The following is a 12500-nucleotide window of genomic DNA, read 5'->3' as shown; positions in this document are numbered from 1 at the left end:
CTCTCCCTCTCTCTCTCTCTCTGTCTCTCTCTTGCTCTGCTTTTTGTGCGTGTGTCTCCTTTTCAAGGAGGTAATTTCTATGACTCACTGACAAAAACATTGCTCAGTGGTTTCTAAATAAGGCCCATGAACAGACAAATAGTTTCTATTTCTGTCCTCTCTGGCCTTTTCTCTGTAATTTTATCAAATCACATATCCTTTAAAGGGACACGGGGTACTGGCCTGGAAGTCTCAAAAGGGCTTGTAGATCAGTGGTTCTCAACCTTTCTTGAACAAGGCTCCCTTGACCTCATCATAAACCTCCCAACAACCCTCCACGTCATCATGAGCTCTAAAGCCCCCTTTGAGAAAAACTGTAGATGGAACAGGGTCTGGCGAGCAAACATCATAAAGACAGGAAGGTGTCAGAGACATATTCAACAGCTGTCATTCAAAGAATCATTCTACCAAGGCACACTGTAAAAAACAAAAAAACATTAACTTTGAGCTCCCTTATGATCCAAATAAAGGTTCTGGGTGGAACCTTCAGTCATCAAACAAGCAGACCACTGATCCTATATGGGATCTGGACAGGATTCCAGTATCTGTTGACTCTAGGTATTTCCAGAGCAGGGTGACATAAGAAGAGGTAAAATGTGAAAGCATCTAAATTTCAATGTGAACAAATGTGAAATACGGTGTGCCATCTCTGTGTTACAGGTAAGCAAGCCTACAGTGAACGGCTCCTACAGTATGTCACTCTACAATCCATCATCACATACAAAATGTCCTTCAAAACTCAAACCTTGAAAACATAAGGGATACCTAGGATTCCATTACTCCTACGTCTCCCGTAATCCATGTCATCCGGCATTTCGTCAGGCTTCCTATGTGAGGTTTTTCATCACATATATATTTTCCCCCGAGTTCTCAGCAGAGAACCTTTACCTCAATCCCAAACTCCAAAACCTGTCTGTCATTTTGTCTGGTTATTTGTAATCGGAATTGCTTTTTCCTAAATTAGGACTGCATATCCCACAATCCAACATAAAAAAATGTCTTGCCATCTCCACAGTGTATCAGAGCCTTGTGTGTTTGTGTGTGACTGGGATTGGGGGTCTGTCTGCCTCCCTCCCTGTATCCCTGCACCCAAGCCTGCTGCTGTGCTTCAGAGGAGCTCTGTGTCTTGTTAAGGGAGTGATTGGTGTCAGCTTAGAGGACCGTAACAAGTCAAGGGGGTGGCTTAACCCCCGCCTGACTTCAATTTGGCACCCGGGCCAGGGGAATCAGCAAGGGGTTGGCTGGCAGAAGGCGCCTGGCTCTGTGGTGAGCTCGCTTTGTGATGAGGGGCAGATGAAGGCTCAAGGCCTGACTGACATGACGTGTGTGTTGCAGTCTATGCCCCATTCTGTCCTCGCTTGCATAACTTTGACCTCAAACTTTATAGATAGTTCTTAGCTAACATTATTTCCTATGAGCAAAACATCTGGCAAATAAAAGTCATTCATGTTTTATTTAAATAATATATTTAATTTAAAGTTATATATTAAATTTGAATATCATTTTGGCAATATACTGACACTGGTAATAAATATGTATTCATGTTTATACATTGTGTATTATTGACAGTAAACCGAGACCTAGATGTGTCTTGTAACAGCAGCTATGCCTATAAATAGATGTATGTGCTCATTTAATTATGTAGACCTCCTAAGATTATCGTAGACTCCCCGATATCACAGGAAGATACTGTATGTTCATTTGTGTGTACTGGATGGTTTGTAAGTCTACGGCTGAGGTCTTAAATATGTATTTGTGTGCTACTTCAACTATGTGTGTTACCATGTTAGTATCATTTTCAGTATAGTAGTAGTGGTGTCATATACCGAGTGGTTCAACTGAACTCACCAGTGATGTCGCTGTAATCGTGTATTCGTTAATAATGGACCATCTTGCAATGCAACATACAGTAGGGCAAATGCTTCTTCAGTTAAAAACCTGAGTTATGTGGACAATACTTGTTATTCCTATCCTCTGGGAAAAGGTCCTATAAAAAAATCTCAATACTTCCAGTAAGGATAACCCCACCCCCATCATTCTGTCTTTCATTGTCCCCTAGATTCATCCCTCTCCCTTCCTTCCCCTCTTCCTCCTCCTCATCATCCTGCTCCTCCTCCTCCAACTCCTCTTCTTTCTCCTCCTCCTCCTCCTCTTCCTCCTCCTCATCTTCCTTCTCTACATCCTCCTGATCCTCCCCCTCTTCCTCCTCTATATCCTCCTCCTCCTCCTCTTCCTCCTCTACATCCTCCTCCTCCTCCTCTTCCTCATCCTCCTCCTCCTCATCATCATCTTCCTCCTCCTCCTCTTCCTCCTCTACATCCTCCTCCTCCTCCTCCTCTTCCTCCTCCACATCCTCCTCCTCCTCCTCCTCCTCATCTTCCTCCTCCTCCTCCTCATCTTCCTTCTCTACATCCTCCTGATCCTCCTCCTCCACCTCCTCCTCCTCCTCCTCCTCCGCCTCCTCCTCTTCCTTCTCTACATCCTCCTCCTCCTCCTCCTCCTCCTCATCCTCCTCCTCTTCCTCCTCCTCCTCTTCCTCCTCATCTTTCTTCTCTACATCCTCCTGATCCTCCTCTTCCTCTTCCTCCTCCTCCTCTTCCTCCTCTACATCCTCCTCCTCCTCCTCTTCCTCCTCTTCCTTCTCTACATCCTCCTCCTCCTCCTCCTCTTCCTCCTCCTCTTCCTCCTCCTCTTCCTCCTCTACATCCTCCTCCTCCTCCTCCTCCTCCTCCTCCGCCTCCTCCTGTTGCCATGCTGTACACTGGAGGCCATCTCTGACGGTTGTGAAAGAGCATCCAAAGTGCCCTGGGATTTGCCTCTTCCAGTGTTGGGTGTTAAAAAAACTAAAGACAGCTAAAAGGTCAGCGTCCTCGGGGAGGCTTTACTAGACGGAGTCTAAGTGCTTCTGCTGGAGCTTCTCCTCTCCTCGGCTCTTAAAGAGTACAGAGAGACCGAGTGCTGCTCTTTGCCGACTGTCACTTAAACTTTTCTCCTGGTACCGTCATCCCTGCTCATGAGGGAAAGTGCGTGTGTGTGCCGTGGAGGGGAAAAAAGATGGAAGATGAGAGGAGAGAGACACAGGATGAAAAAGTAATGTTTGCTCAGTTCAATCCTACCCCAGCTTGGGATCTTTCAGACTGTTATGCCTCCTGTGTTTTATGGAGCTTATTTGTTGGCTTGAAGGGATAGCGATGTGGCTCTTTGTTGTTGGCACTGCAGCAGTGCGGCACTGGGACAGAAGCCACCTACTGTGCTGTACACAGTAAAAGTATTGCAGTGTAACTTAAACACTTAGAGATATTTGTTTTTTTATTCTGCAGGCTGATGGGATGTTAATGCAACAGTTTTTATGCAATTGTTCACACACCAAAAAGTTACACATGACACTATTTCTACACTCTAATACACTCTTATATTTCACAACTGCTTTTCAAGGTAGCTGAAATAACTTAATTCACAGCCTTGATTTTGCAAATCATTACACACCAGTGTTTGCCTATGGAAAGCTGTGTTCTATTTTGGTGGAATGAAGACCTGTTTCGTATTTTTTGTGCACAATAGTTGAATTTAATTTAAGGATTAGATAAAGGGACAGACTTCCCATGGCTTACAGTTAAAACATAATATAGTGAAATATATGGGCCTATAGGCTCACATGTTAGCATTTCTTTGTACTGTACAATGTTTATGAACTCACAAAACTTAAAACTGAAATCTCAGTCAGCATTTGTTATTATTCTCTCTCACTTTAATTTCAGATTAAATGTCAGTGTCTGTCAGTGTTGGGTCTGACGAGTCTTCATCTCTTTTTTATACTTTTAATTTGTTATTCAAAAGCTGACACAGTGCCACGAAGGCCTTGGTGTGTGAAACCACTACCCACTCTGATGAAGGGTTTTGCAGTGCTCTTTGTCACAATAGCAGAGTGACTCAGACGGACAGATAGACAGGCAGCGTGCACATCAGACAGAAATCATGAACTGCAGGGTGCACCCAGAAAAACAAATTAAATCGCTCTAGCCCAAAATAGTGCCTTCTGATTGAGTGGATCTGAATGGCAAGTGGTTGAGCAATAGCTCACCTCAGCCCACCCACTGTTGTGTCAATGCCATACATGCCCACGCGTGCCTGAACCAGACTGCACTAAGCTGGACTGAGCTTGGTTGGACTTGGTTAGGATTAGGGATGCAAACGATTAATCGACTTCAATGCATTAATCGATAAAAAAACATTAATCGCAATGAATCGACAATTCAACTGACAAGAGACCCAGGTGAAATGGGCATGTGAAAAGCATGTGTGAAGTGAGGTGTGAATAGTGGGAATATTTAAAACACCTTTGGATTAAAGAATTGAAATAGAATTAATTTAAATGTGGTATTTTATCTCAATTTTTCATTAAAATGTTTAGATTGAGTAGATTTTTTTTCGAGAAACATTGAGATTTTGGGGAGGAAACGCCGCTTATCAATTAATCGTAAGTCGATCGATAAGGCTATCAACTAATGATTAATGAATTAATCGATAATTTGCATCCCTAGTTAGGATGGCATAGAATGAAGTGGACTGGATTGGTCTTCTCATGAAGCATATTAGGACCATCTAGAAGAGGTACATTTGGGGCATGGTGGCTCAGTGAGCTAAAACGGCATACTATGATGCCGGTGACCCGGGTTCGATTCCAGTCCGAGGTCCTTTGCCGATCCGTCCCCTTTCTCTGTCTCCCACTGGTTTCCGGTCACACTCTCACACTGCCCTTTCCAAAATAAAGGCATGCAAGCCCAAAAATATGTTTTGTAAAAACAATACAGGGTGTACAGATGTTTAGTTTCATTCATCTCTCTACACTGCACTGTTAGAGGTGTGGGGTTGCTGTGGCACGCTACATAGAGGACCTGTCACCTCTAGCATGTGTATGATGAGTCATTACCCAACCCTGCCCCAACTACAGTATGTCTCCCATCACTCCCCTGTCGCATCTTCACTTTTCTATCACAATAAAAGGTACCAAAGACACCCCCTCCCCTCCAAAAATTCCCCCAGCTGTCTACTTTTAGTACTGAATTACAGTAATGCTGCCAAATGTACAGTGCAGGTTGAGCTGACTTTGACTGAGCTGGGGTGGACAAGTCTTTGGCAAGGTTGAGACGGCAGGAGGCAGCCCTCTCTATGCAGACTGGACGGTGTTGGGCTTGGCTAGGTTGGAATAGGTTGAAATGGGCCGGACAGGTCGTCTCTTATACGCTAGAGCAGGACCATCTAGGAGTGGTCTAAGTGTTGAATCCAACTACTGTATGTTTTTTTATTACAGTAATAGCACAGGCGGTGAAACAACCCTAGACAATCTTTAGTAATACCGCAAAATGTTCTGTGCGGGTTGAGCTGAGTTGGGTGGACAAGGCTTGGCTGGGGTGAGGTGGGGGCTGTCACAACAGAGCAGAGCAGAGCAGAGCAGTCCTCCTCTATGAGGAGAGATGGATGCATTTTTAATCAGCTCTCCTTCTGCTGCCACTTACCAAGCGCAGGGCCAAGGGGGCAGCTGGAGAGGGACCAAGTCTGATGATCTGCCATTATAGCCTTGGTTCTGTTATACACACAAGCAGACGCACACACTTGCAGTCACACAGTCACACACACACACACACACACACACACACACACACACACACACACACACACACACACACACACACACACACACACACACACACACACACACACACACACACACACACACACACACACACACACACACGTAGACACACACACGTAGACACACACACACAGACACACACACAGACACAGTCCATCAGCCCCAGCGCAAATATGCAAATGCATATCAAGTTTATGAATGCATAGTTTTACGCAATAAGAAACACAACGTTGGGGCAAAAAAGTCATCTGTACTTCTACTGCCAAACACGCTGATCATTCAACCATTACACAGAGAGACACATGTTATAGTCATGATATCATGTTCAGGGCCGCTGACAGCTTTTGCTGGGCCCAGGACAAAGTAATCTTAAAGAGCCCCCCATCCAATACATACAATGTAATGAAAACCCAATTATGGGCCCCCTATATCTCTCTAGGCCCGGGACAGCTGACCCCTTCGTCCCCCCCTTGTCGACCTCCCTGGTCATGTTATAGTAGTCCTTGTGAAGTAGACATCTCTGGTTCTCTTCTTTAAGCACACCGCTCATCATCACACGTTCTGCCTCCTCCAGTAACACTCGCACACAAACAAGCCTCATCAAAAGCCATACACATTAGCATAGTGGAGCTCTTCCATATTAATGCCTCCCCCCGACAGTGCCATCCTCACAAAACCCCAAGCAGGCCATCTCTCTCTCTCTCTCTCTCTCTCTCTCTCTCTCTCTCTCTCTCTCTCTCTCTCTCTCTCTCTCTCTCTCTCTCTCTCTCTCACTCTCACTGTCTTGTTCTCTCTCTTTCTATCTATCTCCCTCTCTCTCTCTCTCTCTCTCTCTCTCTCTCTCTCTCTCTCTCTCTCCCTGCCACCACATATAATTTGCATTAAGTGACCTCCTCTTCTTCTTCCTCCTCTTCCATCTCTGCATGTTCTTTGTGCCTCTTTTTTCTCTCTCGTGTTTCCTCCTTTTTTTCCCCTCTTCTTTATCTCGTCGGCCCCACCCCATCACTCTGTAGTCTGCTATTTTGTTTATTTTTGCTCCTTTGCCACTCTCGTCTTCCCCTCTCTTCCTCCTCTTCTTGCTCCTTATTTTCTTGTCCTGCTCTTTTTTTTCTTTCCTCTTCTCTAGTCTACTTCGTCTTTCTTCTCCTCCTTCTTCATTTCACACTACCCTAATGTATTTTGTCCCCCTTTCTTTCTTCTTCTCTTCCTTTATTTGTTATTCCCCTCATCCTCATCATTACTCTATCTTGTTCAGTTATTTATTTATCCTCCATGAAAAGTTTTTCTTCTTCGTGAGGGAGTAAGAAACCCCGCACCACCTTTCACACCCCACATCACTTTGATGTGTGCAAGACCACCTTATTCTTCCCAAGACCTCAAACGTGAGGGACGGATGTACCTGCTCTTCCATCCTCCCATCTCCTCTTAATCGCCGTATGTTTTTCTCCTCTCTCATCCTCTCTCACGGTAGGGACACATAGACGCGAATTTGCTAACTTTGCTAACTTTGCCATTCATTCCTATGAGAGAGGCGAAGGCAAGCGATGACAAGCGAAAGCAAGCGAACAGGAGCGAAGTGAAGCGAAGCGAAATTATTAAAGAAAGTTTAATGTTATGCAAATGAGGAGCGAATTCGCCTGCCGCGGCCCAATCAAATCAACAACATAACTGTTCCATTCCATTTGATTCGCCGCGACGACCTGATGACGGTTGGATTTCGCCTCTCTTCACTTCGCCTTGCTTCGCCTCCTATGTGTCCCTACCGTCACTTTACTCCTACAACGAGCTGACTGAAGGAAATACACCCACACACCTAATTGTCCTCCTTAGGCGGAGGAGAAATTCTTCTCCTTTTCTTTTCTCAACTTCTCTTTTCTCTGTCTGTCTGTCTGTCTGTCTGTCTGTCTGTCTGTCTGTCTGTCTGTCTCTCTCTCTCTCTCTCTCTCTCTCTCTCTCTCTCTCTCTCTCTCTCTCTCACACACACACACACACACACACACACACACACACACACACACACACACACACACACACACACACACACACACACACACACACACACACACTCCATGAGGCAACAAAGGACGATGCATTCAGACTCTTCACTTCTCATCCACCCCTCTCTTCTGTTGACGCGAGACTTGCGGGTGCGTTGGGGGGTGTGTGTGTGTGTGTGTCTGGTTGTGTGTGTGTGTGTGTGTGTGTGTGTGTGTGTGTGCGTGCGTGCGTGCGTGCGTGCGTGCGTGCGTGCGTGCGTGTGTGTGTGTGGTGCTTTGGGTGGATGGGTGTGGGCTGGTGTGTTGGCGTCACGGCTCTGTGAGTGTGAAGAGGGAAGAGGGTGGCCCTGCATCCTGATGTGGCAACATGCGCATCATGTGCCCTCCAGCTCTCTCTCTCTCTCTCTCTGTCTGTCTTTTTCTTTGCCTTTCTTTCTATCTCTCTGCCATGTCTTCTCCCAGACAGCCTTGGCAAAGCAGAGAGGGCAGGTTCTTCTAAATCAGGTTTTGTCTTTCATGCTTTCCTTCCCTCTGTCTTTCCCTCCCTACTCTGTCCATGTCCCCCCCTCTCTCTCTTCTTCTTCTTCCTTCCTTCTTCTTCGGATCACTCGCTCCATTCTTCATTTCTCATTCTTCGTGCTACCCCACTGCCCTCCTTCTCCTCCATTCCGTCTGTCTCCTCTGTCTCTCCTTTCTGTGTCCTCTACTCTTTTGTTCTTCTCTCCTTCCTCTCTGATTCTCATTTTCTTTCTCTGTCTTACTGTGCCTTTCTGCCCTGTCCTTCTCTTCTGTCTGTCCTCTTCTTTCTGTCCATTCTGCCCCCCTTCTCTCTCTCTCTCTCTCTCTCTCTTTCTTCTGTTCCAAACTCAGGGGAGAATGGGCTGATTATCTCCGTCTGAACCGTGCGGCTCCCCTCTGTCAACGGCCAAGGTCAATTGTGGCCACACATTCAAAGTGAAGCTGGTCTTGAGAACGAAATAGGACTAAATCAGTAGGCAGAGAAAGAGAGAGAGAGAGAGAGAGAGAGAGAGAGAGAGAGAGAGAGAGAGAGAGAGAGAGAGAGAGAGAGAGAGAGAGAGAGAGAGAAAGAAGGCAGAGAGAGAGAGAGAGAGAGAGAGAGAGAGAAATGGAATATCTGGAGACAGAAAAATCAGAGTGAGAAAGAAAAGAGAGATGGGGAGAGAGAGAGAGAGAGAGAGAGAGAGAGAGAGAGAGAGAGAGAGAGAGAGAGAGAAAGAGAATGTGAGGGAAAGTCTGAGAAATGGACTGCTTGCTCTAGAAATGATTTGATTTATTTTCTCGTGAGAGTGCTGCCCTGTCCTTGCGTCCTCTTGTCCTTCTCTGCCGTCTGTGTCCTTCACTAATGATCTGAGGAAAAGGCTGACTTTTTAAGTCAATTTGTTTCCTTTCTAGGATACAGTGTATCCTACAAATCCAACCTATGACAGGCCATTTTCTGCAAAGAATACTCACTGTTGCACTCTGGCGAATAGGCAACATGTCACTGGTGTGTGCGGTGCAAAGGTTATTGAAAGCTGTTTTATAGAAGTGGTTTGTTTTGACTTCAAATCTACAACCTAGGGCATTGCTGTTGGACCTAGCAGGTTTGGTTATTAACCTTTCCAGAGTGTACCGTCACACCGATGTTCAGACAGTGAAAGTTCTATAGAATTCTGGGCACCATACAGTACAATTTGGAATTTTAGAATCTTGCATTGTTATAGAACACATTAATTTTATAAAATGTTCAAAAAACCCTCTGTAGTATGCTCTGTATGTACGGCTGTGTTCCTTGTCTCTCCTCCAGTTGTTGGAGTTCTCCGCTTGCTTGATGAACACAAAACCATTCTGGAAGACTCAAAGTAATCCACTGTGTTACACCTGTTTGAACTGTCACATGCCTTGTCATGCCTTCATTTGCCTGTAGTAAAAAGGAGGAGGGGGAAAGGAGGAGGGGGAAAGGGGGAGGGGGTGGTGAGCAACAGGAAGTCACTTGACATTCCAGAAGCCATTTCTTGTTGTTGCCATGGAGACATATGGAATGGCACCATAAAAATAGAGCTATCAAGGAAATGAAAAAAAAATCCCTGTAGGCATTTGGGAGTTTACCTTTGACATGACCCACGTGTCCTTCCCTCACCCTTATTCTTCTACTCCTCATCCAGAAGTTTGGATCAAAGTTAAATCAGGTTTTAAGGTTTGACACCCATTACATTACTTTACACTTAACTGACACTATTATCCAAACCGAATTACATTTCTTTTTTTAAGTGTAGGGTGGTCCCTGGAGCAGTATGGGGTTAGGAGCAGTTCTCAAGGGCACCTCAGCCATGGAGTGAGAATGGGTATTGAAGGGGGTCTTTGAACTTGCAACCCTGTGATCCTCTTAAGTCCATCTCCTTCACCAATATGCCACGGCTGCCCCGTCGCACAGTAAAATGCACAATTAATTCAATTCTCAGAGAGTACTCTTGGACCAAATTTTAGCTTGAAGATGTTAAATCGACAAAGTGTTGAATTAACACTGCATTTTTTAATTGTGCATATCTGCTGTTGTTATTCGGGTGCTGGGAGTGGCACCATGAAGAGAAATCCTCCAGCTATTCTTCCCTCAGCAGCGGCCTGTGTGTGTGTGTGTGTGTGTGTGTGTGTGTGTGTGTGTGTGTGTGTGTGTGTGTGTGTGTGTGTGTGTGTGTGTGTGTGTGTGTCTGTGTGTGTGTGTGGTGTGTGTGTGTGTGTGTGTGTGTGTGTGTGTGTGTGTGTGTGTGTGTGTGTGTGAGAGAGAGAGAGAGAGAGAGAGCACATTCCTGTGTGCATCTCTGTGTGTTCCTTGGATTGGGTTGGGGAGCTGTCGTGGAAGGGGCTGGGTGTCTGCATGTGTTAGAAGGAGGTGTCTGTCTGTGAAGTGGGAGGTGTGTATATGCATGAGAAACAATGTGTGTATGTGCATGTGATAATATCTCCCTATTTCTCTGTCTCTGTTTCCTTCTCTCACTTTATGTGTGTGTGTGTGTGTGTGTGTGTGTGTGTGTGTGTGTGTGTGTGTGTGTGTGTGTGTGTGTGTGTGTGTGTGTGTGTGTGTGTGTGTGTGTGTGTGTGTGTGTGTGTGTGTGTGTGTGTGTGTGTGTGTGTGTGTGTGTGTGTGTGTGGAGAGAGAGGAGAGAGAGAGAGAGAGAGAGAGAGAGAGAGAGAGAGAGAGAGAGAGAGAGAGAGAGAGTCTCTGTGTGTGTATCTGTGTGTGTGTGGGAGGTGTTCCTGTCTTAGCATCACACATGCAGGGAACATATGCTTGAGCGGCTTGACACGAAGGCTGTGTGCTGCCGTTGCCGCCGCTGCCTCAGTGCAGTGGGCTGACAGCAGCTCGACAGCTCTAACGGAGCCGCTGTCAGATGCCACGCACAAGAAAGGAAAGGAATGGAAAGGCATTGTTACCTCATAAAGGAATGGAACGCTAGTCACAGATTGAGCTTTTTGAAGTTAGACGAATCATTTTTCTGTGGAAAGGGCTGCTGTCGCGATTGTAGACGTGATTGCTTGTGTCTGTTTGTGTATTCTTTTTTTCTGGAATCGTTCTTTGTCCTTTTTGCCGAAAGGCTTTTTTGTTCTTGTTTGTGTGTGTCTGATTTGAGTAGCTTCAGTTTTTTTGGTATTCATGAGGAAGCAAACATGCATACACACACAAAAATTTCAGGGTCTTTTCTTGTCTTTCACTTTGCTGTGTGGACATCCCCAGTTCTACATAACATTAACCATCAACCACTATTAGGTCTCTGTAATATTCATTTGCTGCATTGGAAAGTGGGTTCTCTCTCTCTCTCTCTCTCTCTCTCTCTCTCTCTCTCTCTCTCTCTCTCTCTCTCTCTCTCTCTCTTCTCTCTCTCTCTCTCTCTCTCTCTCTTTCTCTCTCTCTCTCTCTCTCTCTCTCTCTCTCTCTCTCTCTCTCTCTCTCTCTCTCTCTCCGCTGTTTCTTGGACTCTGAAGCACTTCCATATGCAGCCATTCTGGGATTTGTCTTACCAGTTTATCTTAAGTACTGCAGTGAGTCTTCACTGCATCAGAGGACATGCATCAGCCCCTTTAGGGACACGCAGGTTAATATGCTGTGTTGACACACAGGGTACACAGGGTCAAACTAGTTCTTCCTGGCCTTTCCTGTCGCTCGTTTTCTCTTGTTGCGATGCAAGACGTCATTGCCAAAGTTGTATTCAATATCTAGCAAAAGAACAATTCAAAGGTCATTTTCTCGCTTGTTATCGGGGTGTTGAATGGGGGAAAAGCCCCCACAAAATTTACTCTGGTTATATCTGACAGCGGGGAACTATTATTGCTTTCTCCATGGAGGGCGGAGCGACACCAAGGCAAAAGGGCACAAGTGAAAGAAAATGACGGAAAGTACTAGTTTGAGTTAGACCCACAGTAAAGTACAGGTCAGTGAGTGGCAACAGGAACACACAGGTGCATGGGTATCACAATACAGGTGACTGGGTTGACAAAGCAGAACACAGGGGAATGGGTCACCTTAGAACATGACTGAGTACCGGTAGTAAGGTGGCATGGTGGTCAGAGAAGAACAGGTGTTTTGGTGGCCATAGGGACATACAGGAGGGGAACATGACTTAGCCAGAACCAAAGATGAACACAGGAATTTGGAGGACATTGTGTAGAAGAGCCCACAAGGTATATAATACACAGTAAAAATTGAAGCGTTTTTTCAACCATTAGTTCAACCATTTTGTATTAGTTCTGTAGTGTCAAAGTAACACTGCATTTTTATCTGTGCAGACATTTTAGCGATGCTGTAACATCCTTTC

General features: G+C 45.5%; 2 protein-coding genes across 2 annotated transcripts in view; one reads left to right on the top strand and one right to left on the bottom strand.

The window, feature by feature from the left end:
* The window catches only part of fgf14 (fibroblast growth factor 14), a 92311-nt gene that overhangs the window by 61259 nt on the left and 18552 nt on the right, over positions 1 to 12500 (top strand). The window lies entirely within an intron of this gene.
* Positions 2027 to 2734, bottom strand: LOC134461436 (cilia- and flagella-associated protein 251-like; the record flags this gene model as incomplete). Its single annotated transcript, XM_063214367.1, has 1 exon — positions 2027 to 2734. A coding segment is annotated over one exon (708 nt), but the record flags the coding sequence as incomplete, so codon positions are not given.

This window comes from Engraulis encrasicolus, chromosome 13 (genome assembly GCF_034702125.1).
Source record: "Engraulis encrasicolus isolate BLACKSEA-1 chromosome 13, IST_EnEncr_1.0, whole genome shotgun sequence".
Taxonomy (NCBI): domain Eukaryota; kingdom Metazoa; phylum Chordata; class Actinopteri; order Clupeiformes; family Engraulidae; genus Engraulis; species Engraulis encrasicolus.
This window is presented reverse-complemented; position numbering and strand designations above follow the sequence as displayed.